This window comes from Sparus aurata, chromosome 23, assembly GCF_900880675.1.
Source record: "Sparus aurata chromosome 23, fSpaAur1.1, whole genome shotgun sequence".
NCBI lineage: Eukaryota > Metazoa > Chordata > Actinopteri > Spariformes > Sparidae > Sparus > Sparus aurata.
This window is the reverse complement of record NC_044209.1, coordinates 13,818,354-13,838,459: the sequence shown is the minus strand read 5'-3', so window position 1 is coordinate 13,838,459 and position 20,106 is coordinate 13,818,354. Positions and strand designations below refer to the sequence as shown.

General features: G+C 41.5%; 2 protein-coding genes across 10 annotated transcripts in view; both read right to left on the bottom strand.

The window, feature by feature from the left end:
- The window catches only part of spag9a (sperm associated antigen 9a), a 29,012-nt gene extending 16,535 nt beyond the window's left edge, over positions 1–12,477 (bottom strand). For 6 of the 9 annotated variants that reach the window (XM_030407331.1, XM_030407334.1, XM_030407333.1 and 3 more), the window contains exons 1-5: positions 11,947–12,476; positions 6,137–6,257; positions 3,212–3,282; positions 3,004–3,092; positions 2,360–2,510 (exon numbers count right to left, since the gene is read on the bottom strand). In XM_030407331.1, the coding sequence (XP_030263191.1) occupies positions 2,360–2,510; positions 3,004–3,092; positions 3,212–3,282; positions 6,137–6,257; positions 11,947–12,246 (732 nt within the window). In that variant the 5' untranslated portion in view covers positions 12,247–12,476. Of the gene's footprint in view, positions 1–2,359; positions 2,511–3,003; positions 3,093–3,211; positions 3,283–6,136; positions 6,258–11,946 lie in introns of all 9 variants that reach the window. The other 3 variants (XM_030407340.1, XM_030407337.1, XM_030407332.1) reach the window with 2 other exon arrangements.
- Positions 12,478–13,449: 972 nt separating this feature from the next.
- LOC115575011 (interferon-induced protein 44-like) lies at positions 13,450–19,721 on the bottom strand. Its single transcript, XM_030406749.1, has 8 exons — positions 19,322–19,721; positions 15,870–15,881; positions 15,709–15,742; positions 15,418–15,616; positions 15,023–15,172; positions 14,429–14,600; positions 14,257–14,357; positions 13,450–14,100 (listed from the first exon to the last, which is right to left on the bottom strand). The coding sequence occupies exons 2-8, from the start codon at positions 15,877–15,879 to the stop codon at positions 13,918–13,920; spliced, it is 849 nt and encodes a 282-aa protein (XP_030262609.1). The 5' UTR covers positions 15,880–15,881; positions 19,322–19,721; the 3' UTR covers positions 13,450–13,917.
- Between the last annotated feature and the right edge of the window lie 385 nt (positions 19,722–20,106).

The window sequence follows — 20,106 nt, the reverse complement described above, 5'->3', positions numbered from 1 at the left end:
GCTTCTGATTTACTGCTTTCCTTTGTTTGTAATTGTAAACTGAATGTGTATGGATTTTGGACTGTTTGTCAGACAAAATAAGATATCTGATGATGTCATGTTTGTGTTTTAGGAAGTTGATTAACTTGTATTACTAGAAGCTCTCTTCCTAGAAACAGCAGTTTGACGTCGTAACTGTGAACACAGCCTTCTTATTCCTCTTCTCTTTTTGTGTGTATTAGGCAATCACAAACCATCTTTAAAGGTGCATACCACAACACACTGTATCTGAGTGTGTAGATAATGCACTTTTAGGGTAAATTGTAGCAATCTGTCTTCGTATAAATCATAATTTGGCCGAATAAATAGCCCATTGCATAACATTCTATGTATAGGATAAATTGTGCATCACAAGTATTTTTCACTGTACTGACAGTAATCAACAGTTGCTTCCCCAACCAAATGGCTTCCATAGTCCAGTTTATAGCCAAAATGCCTTTCAACATGTACTTGGGCTGATATGAACTTGAGAAATCAAAGCAAATCCAGCATATGTAAACTTTTCACCAATAAAGAAGTAAGAATCTTAATACATTCTGAAAATTACAAATATTTACAGTGTTTTTATATTATTTTCCTTTAAAGTACTGTACCAGTTCTACTTTGATTTGTCTAAAAGACTAATCTACCAATTTAGCTTTACACTTCAATGAATTTGTCAGACTGATGTGAAACACTCAATAGATGTAGCAGAACCTAGGATACAGTCTTGTTCTTCTACATCTTTATCCAAAGCCTTCATTACCCACAATGCACCTGAACTGCTGACAGTTTAGCCCCCGGATTTGGGTGTGTTATTGTGCTAGTAGCGGCTGATGTAGCCTCAAGCTGCTAGCCTAAGTCTGGTAGGCTCCATTTCTTCAAACTCCACTCAGACTTTCGTCTTCAGAGTCACCACACGCTTTATGAAGCTCACATCACAGACAGTCATAATCTGCTCCTGACCTGCAAACAGAGACTGATGTGTCAAATCGGAGGATTTTTCTTTAAGTGGCATTGCTTTGTCAAGGTCACTTTGAATTAAACAGAGAGCAATGATTTACAAAGCATAATTAAGCCAGTTTTCGAGGCAATGGAATGGTCTTGATTATATGACTCATATTGTAGATGAGGTTTCCATCATGGCTGACATGCAGGCGTACGCAGTCATTAACCTGCCGCTCCTTTTCACTTGAAATGCCTCCCACTCCCGTGAATAAATATGACGTCTCTGTTTTACTCTGAGAGCCTGTCTGCCTATCAAAGCCACTTGTGTTCGAAAGGCCGCGGCTCAACAATAACCGTCCTGTAGCACCGATTACATAAGAACCAATCGCATTCCAGCTAGCCCTTTTTCTCCCTCAGTGACTGGCTGCGAGCCATACAGCCGCATCACTCCCATCATGCATCACACCACAGAGCTGATGTCCCAGTTTTGAACAAAAAAAAAAAAAAAAAGCAGCAGTAGGATGAATTAACATTGTCACCCTCCAGGTCCTCACTGCCACAGATGAAACAGAACCCACACATCAAATCATCTGGAAGAGTACCAGTCACTGTTTTGCAGAGAAAACATAGAGAACACAATCATTATAATGTTCATGTGAGAGGAGGGACTTGTATTGGCAGTAGGATTTAAATCAGTGGTATTGAAATCACTGAAAAATCACATCATATGATTGACCAATAGAATATCGTCGCTGTGATGAATATTCACGAGATGCATTTAATGATCTTCTCTGACTGCTGCACCAGGGGAACAGACACGTTTGCATATTCATCAATGGCCAAAGAGGAGGATGTCTGAAAACAGAGATGGCCTTGTCAGATGCCTGCTAAAAATTTGCCTACACGCCCGAGCCTTATCAAAGGCTCTCTATTTTTAAATGCTAATCCAAAGCCAAAACTCCTCTATCTTCTAGTGCTGGCAGGAGGGCTCGAAACGCAGCCAGCAAATGGGATTAAAGCGATGAAATCATTCTCCATCTTTTGAAGTTTCTCTACTGTTGACACTCATTTTGATCAAACAGTCTCAGCAGTGCGAGTGTTCAAGTAGTTTTAGGTATCAAATCATTTGGAGCACGTGAAAAACGATTAATGACGTGATCAAGATAACACAATGTTCTTTAACTGTCTGAGATCGTCATAATTCAGCCTGGGCGATCAGAATTTATCTGTCACCAGACAGGATGGAGAAGAATGATAACAGGCGTAGGACACAGGAAAGCTACGTTTGTTTGGTTTTTGGGTCTAGAAGATGTGGCATTATTTTTCCTTCACTATGCAACACTGCATGTCTGTCAGTGTCACGGTGGTGCCATCCACACACACACAAACATACCTTTAGGCTAGTGTTTGACCGTGGTTGTGCCGGGTCAGTAAACCTCCAGGCCTCTGGTCCCAGTGTGTCTGCCCTGACCTGGGGGTCTGGTGTCAGCAGAGACACCCCACCAGAAGGTGGAAAGATCCCCAAAGAAAGAGGTCGCTCTCTCCTGGATGGACAACAAAAAAAGGTTGGTGATCATTGTTCGCTCAAAGGCACATTTCACAATTCTTGTCTCAGTTGAGGCTTTGTTAACACCTGTCGGAGTTCGACATTCAGGTACTTTTTCTTGTTGTTGCACTGATTACCTGTATATTAACTGTATGTCTGCAACCAGATACATATTGCAATCTGAAAGTATGCCTTCTTTATGTTTTTGCTCTTTATAAATGTCACAGTAAAGTTACTTTTTTGGTTGAAGTTAAAACGGTCAAAACACTTCCCTTGCTGCCAACTTCTTACATGTAAGGATTTGTCATTTATGATGGTAATTGAAGAATCTTTGGGCTGAAGACTGATTGATTGATTACTCGTACAAAAGTCTGTTTGTGGTCACAAAACCATCTTGATAACACAAATTTGTAAACACAGGATCTTTCCAACTACTCATCTCACGTGACATGGACGCAGCATTAATACAAACTCATCTGTTGTGTTCTTACCTGACTCGACCGACCGCGCTCGACTCTGAGGTCTCACTAATCTGCTGCATTTTGATCCTCTCTACATGCTCCATATAATTATGGATCATCTGTGGAAGACAAACCAAAGCACCAGAGGGTAACTAGTCATGAATGTCCTTAATGATTATAACTCACCATTTCCTTCCTTTCCTCCTTCCTCCCCCTCCATCCTTCCTCTCCCCCTTACCTCTGTGTGTCGCTGATGGAGGGAGTTGTATTCCTTCTTGAGCTCTAGTTCACGTTCTTCTAGTCTGCCGACTGAAACAGAGCACAACACCAGCTCAGCTTCAGGTAGTCACTTTGCAAAGGCACCAGACAAACATCACATTCTGTCTATAAACTAGTAGTAAAATGATAGTAAAATAAAAAACTTTTAAAAAGCTGTGAATGAGAAATGTAAAATCTTAAAATAAAACAATGCCTATGTAGTGCAGCTACTGGTGTACATGATAATAATTCAAGAAAGATATAATATAGATATAATTATTTGTTTTCTTGCAAAAGGTAAGAGGGTGAAACAGAGGGAAACGGCAAGCCTGACTCCGTCTAAAGGTAATAAAATCTTCCTAACAGCACCTTTAAAGCTGAGTAATTATATCTAACGACTGTACAGAAATCAAAGTGTAAAAACCTTGAATTTGCAGTTTTATGGGGGTTATGTTTCAGACAATTTCTTGCCTGATAGCAGTAACTTCCTGGAACATCCGTTGGTTACACCTGCCCAGGGCAATTCTCAGCTCATAACCCCCCGTAAAACAGCAAATCAACGTCTTCACACTCTGATTTTTCTGCAGATAAAACAGCCGAGACGAAACATTCACATGTCAAATAGTGAGTTTTAGAGTTGCTGGTTTCCCACGCTTTCGGTTTTTACGAAGAGCTAGGCTAACCAGCTGCTTGTAGCTTCACATTTAGTGTGAAGACATGAAAGTGGTCTCACTCTACTTCCGCTCTTGACCAGAGAGCCAGTAAAAATGGATACAAATATTAAGACATTCCTTTACAATTTTTAGACCTTCATTGTCCATGAAAGAGTGTGCACGTCCCTCTAGTTGCATAGTTTTACTCTACTAGGCAGAGGAGGTAATCTCAGTCAAATGGGTTTCAGTGATGCGCCGACTTATGAAGTGACAAAAGTGAAGTGACAAAAACAACTAATTACACCTATTAGTGTGTCAGGTCTAGGCTGAGCCACACAGAGCGCTACTGTGACTGACAGAGTGAAGCCTGGATAGTATCAATTACAGCTGCTAAAGCTCCTGCCTCATGTGTGACGACGTCTGGCCTACGTGTGTTTTGACATCATTCTGCTATCATGACTCCTGCAGACATGTAATGCTGTAAAGTGAGAGAGGCTTTATACAGGGGAGAGGGGCTGAAGTCGGAAGTAATCCTCCTGCGCGTTCATTTTAGTGATGTTTGACGAATCACTGTGTGGAGAAGCTTAATGTGTGATTACTGATCGAAATTTAGACCCTGAAAACCAACAATAGCTTTCTTCCCCCAACAGGATATGCGACACAAGACAACACCATAGAAAATGTCATAATATGTCATTTTTTGACTGAAGAATTGGTGAGAGTTGGTGCTCAGTGACACACTCTCATTAGATGAGCTAGCAATCCCCTAGTCAGGGATTGTCAGGAATGGTCACGGAGAGGCAGCTAGGAAAAACAGTGCACGGAGTGAGAAATGTTTACACATTTAACTTCATGAGTCATTTTTCATCGAGTTTGGATGAGGTGATGAGTTTACAAGGCTAGTTAAGCTAGTCTTAGAGAAGCTTGACATCGGAAGGTGTTAGATTGCATTTTTAAGTTTAAAGAGAAAAAAAAGGTGTCCAAATATTCTCTTTCTTGACATCATGAGAATATGTTCTATATTTATTGGACTAAAAATATCTTAAAGAGCTTATTTAACCCAGAAAAATTGCCAATCACAGACAAGAAACACCTCATGAGTGGATTCACTAGTGGCAGGGGATGAGACTAACTGGGTTACTTTAAAGGACAGGTCTCTTTAACACTAGTGTGGGGAGTAGGATCTCCACCACCCCCTGCTCGCACCCCATCACCGGTTTTTGGGCCGAGGGTGGGCCGTTAGACAATCTTAACATACAGCCCAACCTTAATTTCTAATGTCTCTAATGTGAGCTCCAACAAGTAAACTAAAAAACTTTACTTTTACTTTTTTTTAAAAAGTATATACTTACAAGAGCAGAGGATAAGTTTAAATGATCTTAGCTGTGCTACTGTTACCCATCATCTGCTACCAATTGTGGCTTTATAAACTCTACAATAGCAGTGGACTCTGTCCTAAATGCCTCAAGGAACAACCAGCTCAGGCGCCGCAACAAACAGCACTGAATGAATGATTTACTATTCAGTGGGGGTGGCGGAGGGTTGACTGAACCAACTGATTAGCTGCTTGCACACTCTCCTTTTTCCCCAGTCAGGTAATGTGGTGATTTAAGGTAGACACGGGAGGAAAATTACAACATTATTTACATTACATTTTCAAAAATAAACCAAACTTCTGCTAAAGTGAGATATGGAAGAATTTTACATTGGGGTTTTCTCCCCCGCCCCCCCTCACAGCTTTGTGTGAATGAAAGATTCACTTTGACCAGCTGTGTTGCTTTGCCACCAGACACCGAGACGGTCATTGTGTGCATCCACTATTTCCAACAAGACAGAACGTGGGAGCCAATCACTTTGCATTCCTTAATCCACCAATAAGATGGGCGGTAATGCACTGCCGCATTAGGAGGATGGGAATAACAGAAATCCTATAATCCCATTACTGTTACCCCCGCAAAGAAGGAGAAAGGGTGTGTGAGTGTGTGTGTGGAGAGAGAGAAAGTCGGCATTACAAGCCATGAGAGAGACATCAAACAAGTGAGGAAGAGAGTTAAAAAAATGGCTAATAGCGGAGGGGAGAACAGAATAGTCTTGGACATGTGAACAGACTGATAAATAAAGAAATTAATCGATGAATGGATGGTTTCTCCATCACACAATGGAGAACAGTGAATGTGAGAGTGTCGTAACACATTTACGAACATGTGTGCATGTGACTGTAAGTGTGTGTTTGTGTGTGTGTTTGTGCTTACTCTGGTCTACGTAGTTCTTGATCTTGAGTTCCAGCTGCCGGGCGTGGGACTCCATTCTGTCCACATGGTTCTGCAGGTCCTTCTTGTCCTGTTCATGAGTGTCCTCAAACTCAATGAATTTCTACTCAGGAAAACAGAGACGCAGACACACACACACACACACACACACACACACACACAAAGACACACACACAAATCTTAGTCATGAATAGTCTGATGCTGTACAAAGTGATAATCTGAGGGGTTTTTTTAAGACAAGTAAGAAAAAAATATAAAAACTGAAGCAAAGTCTACCCATGTATACAAGATGATGTATCTAATAAGCCAATGGAGCCATTAATGCACCAGTCATTTTTTCTTTACTTGTATGCAACACAATAGCAGTGTTAGTAGAATAACGTATTTGATATTTTGCACAGTTGGACGTAAAATGATAAGATTAGAGTTCAGTTGTTTCTGAGGCAAAAGAACCTACAAAATGTTCTCTGGTTGAAGCTTCTTTAACTAAAATGGCTTTTAAGAGAAAATAATCATTAGTCCTAGAAGTATACACACGGTGTATGACATTATAACAATATTTGTGCCAAAATAACGTTCCACAACTTGTAAACATTCAATGATGATGGATATAAAAATACTGTATGTCTGAATCAGGAGTAGGACAGGATCTTGACTCATTGGTAGAAGCAGGAACTCCCAGTTTCCTCCTGGGCAGACCACTGGGCAGTAAAGTGTGTGTGTGTCTGTGTTTGTGTGTGTGAGAGCGTCCACATCCTGTCCAGCTGAGCAAGCCAAGGCCCTTATGTGGCTGCCCTTCCTCCACTGGATGCCTAAGTCTTGCTGTACTTTGATGTACACAGACACAGACATGCAGTTACTCTGTTATTTTCGCTATATGACTGAAAATTGAGAAAGTATTCATGTTCAGACCGACCGACAAATGATTTCAAAATTAAATTAATCTTCTGCATCTGTATCATTTTGATTGCTGCAGATTTGAAGTGGCTGCTGCTTGGGTTTCATTCGGATTTTGCCCACTTCATATTAGGGCTGCACGATTCTGGAAAAAATGTGAATCACGATTTTTTCGCTTAGAATTGAGATCACGATTCTCTGGCACGATTTTTTTCACAAAATGTTTATTGCACTGATGAACTTGAACAAAACAAAACAAAAAAAACATGATAGTATGGCAGATACTACTATGCCTCTGCCAAAGCATTGTTTTTTTGTTCATTTCAAGTTCTATCATTGGATGAGAAATTATTTTTACACAAATTAAAAAAAAAAAAATTAGTCTCCCAAGATGAGAGGGCATCCTTTTATACCTCATGTTGTACAGTGTTTATTGGGGCCGTATTTTAACCTAGGTGATATGTAATAGCTGCTGTAATCAGCTTTCTAAAACGGAGGCATAATTTTCTTCCTTTTCCAAAGCCGCCTCAGAGGTAGAGGTAAACATGTGACGTGACGTGAAGCCCGACGTTGGGCTGTGAGCAGTTGACAATGAATTTGTCTTCAAAATAAGAGCTTTACATTACACCACATTGGAGTTTAGAGCTGGGTTCTTAGCGGGGGGCTTTTAATTTGAAAGTAGCGACCGTTCCTAGATTGTGGCTACAACAACAAGCTAACACAACCATACAGCTAGAGATCCAGGAGACACTAGCATCTCCTGATCTCAGCGGCTGTCCAGTTGCTCATCTAGCAGGCGAGGCGGAAATAAGTGGACCCTCCAAGGGGGGAAATCGGCGGACCAAAACAGACCCCCAATTTGCCGCCCTCTATCTAAAACCGCGGACCTAGCCGCCAAAAGGACGGGCAGATTGGCGGCTTGCTGCCCTGTCTAAAAACGGCTTCTCACTCACTTCTTCCATACACTTAACTGCAGGCGGGCTTCCGCCACTGAATCACATGTTGTAAAGACGCTTTACCACAGGTTGAGGGAGGAGGCAGCGGCAGTGCTGCGTTTGGGGGCGCTTCAAAAAATCCGGGAGGAAAGAGGAGCATTTGTTTGTGATTCAGCTCGAGATATAAAATGCTTCAGAATCGCTGTGTGTAGATATGCGATCACGTGTATGTGTGAATCGAGATCGCGATTTTTTAACGATTTTTTGTGCAGCCCTACTTCATATGTTCAACAACTAATCATTTAGATAATTAGTCATCCACAGAAGTTTTAAGCAAAAACTCCCCATATTTCGCCATATTCATATTTTCTCAGTCTTTTCTGACAGTGAGCTCAATATCATTGGGTTTACACTGTTGGCCATCAAAACAATGCATTTTAATATGTCACATCGAGCTCTGGAGAGTTGTGATGGGCATTCTTTGCCATTTTATGACGTTATCTGATCGTCTGAGAAAATGATTGATGATGAAAATGATGGAAATGCTGTGTTTCTACCCAATGGGAAACTGGAGAGGGGCTGCAAAATGGTTTTTATTGATCTGAACAGCTGTTTAGATGTCTCAGAATCAATGATTTTCACAGTCATGGATAGCATAAGTTATTTGCACTCTTTAATTTATGTTTGTTTCTTCAAATTACAATAGAGATTAGAAGAAACACAGAATTAATAACAGAGCGTCCAGGATGATGGTATCTTTATCATGTCTGTAGAATAAATCGTCGATTCAGCCGGTAAAAGGAAAAAATAAGTCAATACACGTGAAAAGCTTAAGCCGTTCATCTCATGTGAAAGCAGCCTCCTAAAAAGAAATGTGACACCAAAAGGAAAGAAAAGGGAGAAATGCAAGCTGGGGAACATTCCCTTTCTGCTAGTTTCTGACAAAGGATCACATGACCTGGAAGTAATACTTTGCTTCTCCGACCGGCTCGGCGTACCCCTGCTAACTCCTCCGCAGGGGCGTGGACAAAGAGTCTTTCCCAGGACAACCCCGTAAACAGTGATTTAATTTGAGCAAACAGGCATTTATGTTGCCATAACGATGAAAGGTACACTAGGATTGTCAGTTTGCATGTGTATGGGTGTTTGTGTGCCTGGGTGTCACACGACCTCAGTGTCATTGAGTGTACAGAGGGCTTTGCATGACCACACTGCGGTGGGCGAGCGTCCCTGCTGTCCTGATGGCCTGAGTCAAAGAAGCAAGCTGGGACATACGGTCTGAGTCACAACACAGTGTCCTTCATAAAAAAATGCAGATGCCGGGAGGCAGCGCATTCACACATCGAAAGCATTACTGAGCAAAACACAAGATCACTGACAAAGCGACAAACACAGACACACACAGTATTTTGACACAAACACAGGTCTCAGTATTGTTGGCGATGTCTGATCAAGCCAAAGTGAGCTTTTTCGACAAAATGCACACTTTTGTTTCATATTTTCTTAACTCAACGTAGCATCAGATGCTTACTCGATGTTATTGTTACTTTAAAGAGCCACTCCCCTGATTTTACAGGTCAAAGTCAGTTTACTGACACAACTCAGCCTGTGAAAACAGTTGCATAATGTCTTCAGTGGCTCTGGAGGCGCTTTCTGAAGTCTGAATCTATAATTATCTCAGCTTGGGTTCACAAACTACATATTTATAAAAGACAGGCGGACTGAGTTATAAACTGTAGGTACAGTATGGAGTTTGAAAGGTGTGGGCATTTACAGGCCATGTTGAATCTGAAGCTATTACTGGGAAATATAGGATCCAGTGTTCTTGCAGCTTGGGCCATACTAAGGACCAGAAGCTGGTGATCTGGGTATTAAAAAATGTCATGATCTACCTAATCACTATCAACCCTATGCATTTCCCCATTAGAACCATTGAAACACAATATTGCAATGAAGATAGTTCCTTTTTGACACAAGCCCCTCATCCGCCACGTTGCCAGCTATGACTTCCATTACATTATTCACAATCACTCTGTTTGTAATTTCACGTGACGCGGATCTGCTAGCTAATGATATTACGAGAAGTTTAGAAATCTAACAAGACATGTATTACCGTTAATATCAAAAGTAGACAGTGGACCACTTTGACATCGCCATTAAAATTATCGGATGACGCAACTTTGATAAATCGGGTTTTCTCACTCTCTGCTCTCCTTTGTTTCTTTAGTAGATAATAACTTAAATCCAGTTGAATGTTGAACCAATGAAATGCTGTTAGGTGAAAAGGGGGGTGAAAAAAGCTGATATTTTGATTCCGAAAAGGTTTCAAACAGCTTTCAGGGAGTTCTGACTCCAGGACCAGATGCAGTTAATGCAGTCAAAGGCCCGCAATGCACAGTGACAACGTTTGCAAGTATATGTCACAGCTTTGTATGCTACAGTAACATTCTTTTTTTTTACGATATTTTGCACCTCATTTTTGCCAATTGCCGATACCGATATCTTTTTTTTTTCCAATTAATTGTACTGGCAAATGCAGACATACAATGTTTTTCAACATGCACACATTGACTGGTGTTCACATTGTGTGCACAAAAAGCGCCATTATATCAGCTCGTCATGCCGTCAGAAATGTTCACATTTGGCTGATAGGAATATCTCATTATCAGCCGATTTCCGCATGCATCCCGATACTATAGTATACTGGTTATCTTGAATGCACCATTTAGCTTTTCCCCCTCTTACATATCTGACTGAGTGAGTGATTAAGAGTGTGAAGATATGGTTCACCTGCTTTGGTCATGGGTGAAGGGTGGCAATGACGACCTGCTGCTCATCAGAGCAAGGTAGTGGTCGACCGATATGGCTTTTTCAAGGCCGATACCGATTATTAGAAATCAAGGTGACTGAAAACATATATTTGGGACCGATATTTATTTGCAGTAAAAATGTCAAATCTTTGTGTCAAAACTTCGACCAAGTCAGTGAGGAAAAATAAAGTACTATTAACTCAAGCATTGTTCTTTAGTGCAATTTTGACGTTCTTTACGTGAGTATTCCCTTTAGTAATATCTTCCTCTCTACTACATTAATTTGATAAATCTAGTGACATGTTACTCTGCAGATTCAGTGTTGTTGTGACGTGTTACCATTTAGATATTGTTGCGAGTGGAACTTTGCATGAGAAACACATCTATGAATTTGTTTACAGGAAAAATCACTGATACTGATAATCGGAAGACACTGAATATCGGCCCTGATATTAGGTCGACCACTGGTGTGGGGTGTGAAGTCTTAAGATCCTATATATGTGTGTGTGTGTGTATATATATAAGCTTCAGGTTGGGTAGAGCTGTAGCTGGATGTTTTCTGACAATATTGCTTCCTATGCCTTCTATTTATGCCATATTACAAGTCAATCTGCCCTCCCTCCGCCTGCTTGTCTGTCTCCATCTTCTTTTAAGTCATGTTACAATGATGTCCCAAAACGCTGAGTCATTTCACCTGCTGTTCCTTCAGTCAGGGTCTCACGGGGCTCAGACGTGACTCCACTGTCTGATGCAATGGGCGAGCTGATGGGAGTATAGGTGTGTTTCATGAAAATGTGCTGCCTGTGAGAAAGATGCCTCTGTTTATGAGAGGGCAGTGAGTAAGAGCTCCCGTCCCGGGATTACAGTAGATGCGGTGTTATGTCACTGACCAGACACACAGCTCGTACAAAAGAGAGGGGGCCATCTCAGCCTGACGTTAGCCATGACACTGCCTTGTTTACATCCCCCCATTCAGCACCACGGCAGGACGGGCGGGATGCTGCCCGGGCCACGTGTGTCGGATAAGTCACCGCACAGACCACACACACCACTGGGGCAGTTTTGGGTCAGCCACGAAAAAAACCAAACAACACGCTGACTATTCCTGTTTTTTTTTTTTTCTCCGCCCCTCCATCTCCATTCAACTTACCTCCTCTGCGTGTTTCCTCAGCGCCTTCTCCCGCTCGTACTGGGTGATGAGCTGTTCGTTGTCCTCCTTCAGCAGCTCCAGCTCCACTTCGTGCTCCTGGTTCTCCGCGAACACCGAGTCCAGGTTCTCCAGCACGGCCACGACCAGCGGCATCAGCTCCTTCACCACGTCCTCGTCGTACTTGCCGATGAGCCGCTCGAACTCGCGGTAGATGGAGTTGGCCAGGCCCGACACCCGCTCCGACATCATCGCTGATGTCCCCGGGTCGTCCTGGTACACAACCCCGTCTTCCAGCTCCATTTTTTTTAGCCCCCTCTCCCTTTCCAGCAAACAGGACCAAATGTGGGGTTATTCCGCGTTAGCCCGCCACTGTGAACACCGTTATGAGCTTAACTGGCAGCAGCGTTTCGTCAAATAAACGTACACATTGAGGACATTACGCGGCCGGACCGTTACGATGCAGGATCGGCTACGTGGATTTCTTCCTCTGTTTCCCCTCACTTGTCCCATGCTGCCTTCACGATCTCCCCCAAAGCTCGCACTTTCCTAAATCCACTGAAGGGACGAAATCCCACTGTCCAGTAGGAAGTATAAATCCCGTGAAATCCTGTCAAGCAAATAAATAAAAGATCACGATAACATCCACGTAATATACTATATGATTATTCACACACAATCACTGGGGAACCTCACAGTCTACGGTGTTTATTTACGGCGCATTCAAATGCACTCTCTCTATATATGTATGTATATGCTATGCTATATGTATGTATTATATATTGTCACATCGGAAGGTTGGGAAATCACGAGCTTCCCGGCTTCCCTTTTCTATTGGGTAACCTTTTTTTCATCCTTGTAAGTGCCCTGTTTTCGACGGTACCTAAAGGCACCATCACAACAGCTGAGTTGTTGACCATATCACGTGACGACGTCACGTCATGCCGACAATGTGAGATTATTTGCACACTGTGTTGCACTTCTAAAATTATAAACTGTACTAACAAAAAAGCTGCTCAATCTTAATTATGTAACAAAAAAATTCACAGAGCAGTCAGTGAAAATAATACATTGATTTCATGAGTAGCAGAATTAATTGTATCAACCAGGGCTCCTATGAGGCATCTTTAACCCGGAGCTTAATATAGCTTTTTTTTTTTATTTTCATAAGAAACTAACACTATTCTAATAATTCAGCTGAGACAAAGTCAGCAAATGCATCTCAGATGCAAGAGAAGCAAATGTACATAAGGAGCATAAAGTACAGTTATGAACAAAAGAATACATGAAAAAAGAGGTACAGGTATACATAAGTATATACACAATCAGACAGAGAGTTTGGGGTAAAATAATAATAGTTATCTATTATACATAATTATTCAGGAGCTGTGGTTGTCTTGAAGCTTGATACAGCTCAAATATAAAAACATTTCCCTTTTATTTAAACACCCCTCTACTTGCACTCCACCAAGCCCTCTGATGGACAGACGAGAAATTACTCCCACAAATGTATCACCTGTTTATTTAGGTCGATTCACGCCTCAGTTTAACTTTGTTCTTTTATTGAAAGACATTACTGCATTTCCACTTAATCACACGTTCTCTGGGAAAACCAAAGGATTGTTTGAAAATACAGAAAAGTGAAGAGGAAGGCTCGCCTGAATCACTTTCAAGGGATTCTACTGTGGGTTGTGACAATATAGTCAACAGTATGGACTAATAATAATTTAATACTGGAAAATTAATGACAAATTTAATTTTTTTATTTGATTTCACCTAAACAGCGGTACTGTAGCACAGTGAAGCGATGAAAGGGCATAACACTGAAACTGCTGTCAGAACAGCAGATGTGGTATCTTTAGCCAGAAGACAACAAAACGTGTGAAGGCTGTGTAAATAAAAAAAAAAATCTCAATATTCTCTCAGAACCTGTTGAAAAAATGTCAAAGCTCATTTTTTTTCTTTTACAGTTATTCATGGCATATCATCAGCAATTAGAAGGTTGTTGAGATAGTCTTCTCCAAAGCTGATCATTTGTCTCAGTGCACACAATATCAGTGCATTGATGCCTTCATTCGTGCTGATATCTGTTTCGTAGTTCTTCATAAGAAAGATGCAGTTCAGTGGAAGTCCCAGGATTTCGCTGTATTTGTCAACCTAATTTTTAAACAAAACAGAATTTCAGTTGAACGGTAATTCCAAAGTGGAGACTGAAGGAGATTCTCGTGATCGAATACTGAAATTTTAACATAAATTGCATTTCAAGATTACAAATCTGAAAACCCTTTTAAAATATCACCGACAGAAACCTACCTGTTCCTTCAGGTACTTGCTCTTATAGACATTGTTGATGTCTTTTTGCACCTGAGGACAGGCTTCATCGACTTTGGTGAGAATAGCCATCTGGGGAATCCCTGCAGATACAGAAACCTGATCAGTACCATTAGTCCACAAAAACTAAAACAACTGTTGTTTCTGCTCTTACCCATTTCACTGGCTGCAAGTCTGACATCTCTCATCTTCTTCGCAACTTCCTGACTTAACAAAGATATTGAGGCAGCAGGATTGACAGAAACCAGGACGTGAACTCTGTCATTCAGAGTGGGAGATGGGTTGTAAAATTGATCACCCTTCTGCATTTTGAGTTTAGGATTGAACTGTAAAAACAATAAAATAATGTTTTTTAATGTTTATGAACAATGGGTTTCAAGTGAAAATGTGTTAAATGCAAAATGGTAAAATGAATAGATAAATCAAATACATTACTCAAAGGTACTCTGTGGAGTTTTTTGTAGTGCTATGGAGAAGTTTTGTTTGTCTCGTGCACAAATTGATGCAAACATGCACACAATACACATTCCTGTAGGTGGTTATGCAGCAGAAACAGAGGAGGGAAGAAGGCCGCTTGCTGCAGGACTTAACATGGATGTTAACAATGCCACAATTACCTTTTATGAAAAATCAAGTTTGAAGTTCTATGACATTTGTAGTATTTGGTGAGTATGGCTAAATGGGAATCTCCACAGGGCCATTTCAAAATATCATTTTAATAATAATGTCAGAGTTCAGAAGATTGTACCTGGTAACCTTCTCTCACATGTCCGCTCAGGGCCAGTTTGAGGTCTTCCATATGAACTCCAGTGTTAGCTCGTTCCTCCAACCCCATGAGGTCATTCAATACGAAAGAGTACATGCCCCCGTTGTCTTGGCGGATTTTGTACGTTTTGTACTGTAAAGCAGAGTGTGAAGTTACTTACATAGTTGTATAAAATCCCAGATAAATATGCAGATCACAAAATTTTACATTACTATACTACAATTTATACAGCAAGGAAACATGTCTTGAGAAAATGTTTATCCTAACATGTTATCTTCATACTAAAAACATGCATAACAGTGGATTCATTAGGTTTAAAACTGCATTTAAATTTGAAGGCAGTTTTAAACCAATTGTAAGCACAATCAACATCTTACCCGAATTGTGAAGCTGCCCCCAGAGGTTGCATCTGTCGGAGCTTGACTGGTAATTCTGCCTTTTAAAACACTGTCAACAGAGTTGATGAAGCTGGACTTGCCGGCACCAACGGGTCCATGAAGCAGAATCCTGAGATGGGTGGCTTCATAGTTATGAGGTTTGTAAGTTTCCATAAAATCAAGATTTTCCTGATTTGTACTGTTTATTAAAGAAAAGAGCATCAGATTAAAATACTGTTATTTTGATTATTAAAAGCACATTGGCACCACACTGACTTTGTGTTTACTCACTTTGGCACAGTCCTCCATGGCTGACTGAAATACGCTGAAGGGCAAATTACATAAAGTAAGACAAAGTTGGATTTCAATCAACATCATGCATTAGTTTATAGAATAAATCTTAAAATATTTGGAACATCTTGAAAGTGAAAATGTGACAGGTCAGGACTTACCTCCCCCCATAGCTGTAAAGTGAGATAATAACATTTAAATGTGCATGAACAAAAGTATTCCAATAAAAGGATAAACGCTATCATCTCAGATTGAAATACAATATAAGATTATAAAATATGTGAAGTTTATATCAGGGAATACTGCATTTCAGTACAAGTCCAGTCAGCGAGGCTTCAGCTCTTCAGTACATCATAAAGTAAACAGAAGAGGACAGATATCAAATCTAAATACATAAAATGTATTAAACAAAATAAACAAATTGTGTTTTGTCTTCACCCTCACAATAGCTCAGTTTTCTTCTTCGGATTTTTTCTTTTTCTTTTTATGCATTCCAGACTTCTGGAACATATTCCGATATGAAGCCAAAACATTAAATACACACCCAGCACGTTTCTAAAACCCTCAGAATGTGTCCTAATCAAAGCAAAAGACAAAATGCAGATAGGATAGAAATGTTTTACCCAGAAAATTAAGTTTGCGTAAACACATATCAGTAGCCCCATTCACAATGCCGTTGGGATGCAGGGATCTTGCGCCAATTCTCCGCCTCTGTGTGAATGTCTCGGAGGAGGCGGTAGGTGCTGATATGCCTCTGGAGGTAGTACCAGAGGTGCAGTTTTGGCGAACCGAACCAGTGTGAACGGATAAGGTGGCTGCGCCTATCAAGGGCATGTCGATCTGACAGTCTGATAACTGCACAGGTCCCTCACTCAACAAAATAAAGAGAAATGTCCCAAAAGGCAATGTCACAGAACCAAACAAAAGTAACGTAGTAACCGTAACTGACTTTGGCAGCTTATATGAGGAAAAAAATACCGCCGATATATGCGGAGAAGCACCTGTCCTACCGACTCTTCGTCACATTTCTGCCTGAAAAACAGCGTCTGTCACCTTTAACTTTAACTCACCAAGTGTTTGTGTTGAAAAAAATCACAGCGACAGTCAGCCCTCCAGACGAGACTTCAGTGAACTCTTCAGTGAAAGAGTCAGACATCGTCCAGTTTAATGATTGTGATTAATAGGGCCTGAGCAGGTCTCCACCTGCGAGGTCCCTATTGTTTTTGTAGTGATGACTTTTTTGTCCCAAATGATCGCATTTTTCACTGCCTGAGCATACCCCAAAACTCACCAAACTTGGAGTATAGTTACACCTGCCGAAAAATGTTATAATCTATTGTCATTGTGACTTTCCACCCCTAGGTGGCTCTATAGTCACGGAAACGGCACATTCAAAAACCTTATATCCACGCGTTCCCTGAATTGTGTTGAATCCTGTGATATAGGCCACGCCCATTTCAGCCCACCGTTTTTTTTTTTCTTGCAAATTTCGCTAAATGTCGCACACCTACTTTTTGGAAACCCTCCCAGATTTCTCTGATTTGCACAAAACTTTGCACACAGCATGTGTGGACCCTCCTGACAAAAAGTTATTAAAAGAATTTTGATATTTTAAACATTACTCAGGTTACTAAATAACAACTTCCTGCAGATTTCGTCCCAAACAGGAAGTGTTGCATATCTCCACATTGGTCTGTCCAAATGACATGAAACTCAGGTTACTACTTCCCCATGAGCCCCTTAGGCTCTGCAAAATTTTGGCCAATTACCACTAGGTGGCGCTCTCTAAATTGAAGTATTTTATATCTCCACATCGGTAGGTCGAATTAACACGAAACTTGGTACAAATATTGCCAATGCCCTCCTGGCGATAGCTGACGAAAGGTCCACCTGGAATATTAAAAATCCAAACCCCGCCTCCTACATGCACATACATGAATGACATTTGGTATGCATATGTATCATCACCAGACGCACAAAAAACATCAGGGTACCAAACTCTCACTCCAACAGGAAGTCGCCCATTTTCATTCAAAGTTCCCATTTCACCCCCATTTTGATCCACTTCCATGCCTCGTAATTTAACAAATTCCTCCTACAGATTGAACACCAGACTTCTGATTCACTCAGTATCATCCTCAGAGCTTGAACATGAAAACTTAACAAAAGCTTTTGCCTACGTCAAACATGGTGGGTGTCATGGTGCGGCCCATTTTCATGTTTCGCCATAAAGCATCAAGTCATTATAACTGCAACATACAATTTCCCATGAACACCAAATTCATCACACATGTATACGATATCGCCCTTTATACCTCCATGAATCAATACTGTGTCATATCCATAGCGCCACCTACTGGACACAAGAATTCAGGCAACATTCTATTTACATGACATTGATATAGGCCAATATACAGCCATACAGTCACAGCGCCACAAGATGGACACAGGAAATGACATTCAACCCCTTCCTGCACTGTCCGAAACACGGACAGTTAAGAGATGCACACACAATAATCAGGCAATGGGGCTGGGTACACGGCACGCCCCGACAGCAGCATGCACCAACGCACCTGGACTGTGAGGGCCCATTCATCGCTGCTTGCAGCTTTAATTTAATTATGCAATTTTGAGCGAAAAAGGTAACTTTGACACTTGCCAGGATGTCTGATGGGTCAGGATCTTGATCACAGCACATTATAACAGCATCCATATCATTATAAACCGTCAGCTGGTTTAGATTGACAGGGGGGACACTGGGGAAACACCTTGAAACAAGGGTTCGTTTTTATCCTAGCACTGCTTCGATCTGTGTGAATGACCAATGGCGGAGAATTGGCGAACCGCTGCTGCAGCGATAATGCAGCTAATCTGTGTGAAAGGGGCTTGTGTGCATGTCTTGGAGGCAGCGAGGGGCTCCTGTGCTGATACTCCTCTGGAGGTACTAGCCCCTTTCACACAGAGCAGCCGCATCATGGCCGCAGCGGTGGTTCGTCAAAAGATGAACCGCTGTGTAATACACACAGAAAGCTGATGCAGCTCCTAAAGAGGCATGACGGTACACGTCATGATGATGACATCTCTGTGTTTTCAAGGTGTTTCCCAGGTGTCCTCTTGTCATTCTAAACATGTACCCGCAGACAGTTTATAATCATATGGAAGCTACAGTGTAGTGGCCGAAATCCTAAACCACCAAACATCCTGGAAAGTGTCAAAGTTACCTTTTTCGCTCTAAATAATATAATTACATAATCGCCATCAGTCTGAACAGGACGCTGTCTGACTCTGTCACTGGCGGGGAGGGAGGCTGTTTTCTGGGGGAAAGTTCACAAGTCTCGTCTGGAGGGCTGACCATCGCATTGACTTTTCTCGACACAAACACTTGGTCAGTTAAAGTTTTTTGCTGGTGACAGACGCTGTTTTTCGGGCAGAAATGTGATGAGGATCGGTAGGACAGACAAGAGGACTGTCAGTGTGAGTGACCCTTTGGTGACCCTCACGTCAGGTGGGTCCAGTTTTAAGATTGCAGTACACTAACCTATGAGTGGACATTTGAGCTTATGCACCTCGTATCTTGCCACTATATCTGAGAGACACAATAGAAAGTGCTTACCTTTTTGTGTGTGGCTCTGGTCAGTGTGATGCTGCAGTGTTGAGACGGTGATGAGACTTTTTTATTTTTTATAGACTCGCTTCTTGCCTTGGTTTCACTTTCAAGTTATTGCAGATCTAGTCCATTGTTGCAAACTTCATGACTTTGTCGCTTTATTTAGCGAGTTCCCAGACCCCTCTAGATACTCTTTTTCAAAAAAAAGCGACAAATCTAGCGACTTTTTCTGGGGTTATTAGAGACTTTTGAAGACTCTGACGTGAAAGCACGTACTGTTCTTACACTTCTCAGCGAGTAGTGGGTCGTGCCGTGTTCCCCACCTCCGGCCCAAAGCCCCCACAGGCGGTCCAGTCCTCGAGCAACAGCCCCACCCAGCTGCGGACAGAGCAGGAGATGTTCAGCCCTCCGCGTCCATTCTTCGAATCGCGCATGCGCGATGTCGCCGCGGGCTGATTTACATGTAAAATCTATTTTGTCTAAAGTAAATCACTGCGCTAAAATAAGTTCATGTGTAGTTCTCATCATATTTATGGTGTGTTTTTTTACTCACTTTTTGTCTCTCCCACAACGTCATTCATCTCTCCCACAGCGTCCATTTCAACTAAATAAACATGACCAGTTATGCAAATTGGGTGATAACGTCATTTAGCGACTTTTATCTACTTTTAGGACGGCCAATAGCGACTTTTCTTGCTGAGGCGTTGGCAACAGTGCACGTGACTCAAAACTTAAGAACCAGTGTTCAATGGCTTCTGCAACTGTGGTCATTTTGACTGCTACATTTTTAC

Bases quoted from the DNA above. Each gene is read 5' to 3' on its own strand.
- LOC115575011 (XM_030406749.1), bottom strand. The intron at 15,617-15,708 runs GTGAGTAAACAC...TTTAATAAACAG, and splicing joins CCATGGAGGACTGTGCCAAA to TACAAATCAGGAAAATCTTG. The intron at 14,358-14,428 runs GTAAGAGCAGAA...CTGTATCTGCAG, and splicing joins ACTTGCAGCCAGTGAAATGG to GGATTCCCCAGATGGCTATT.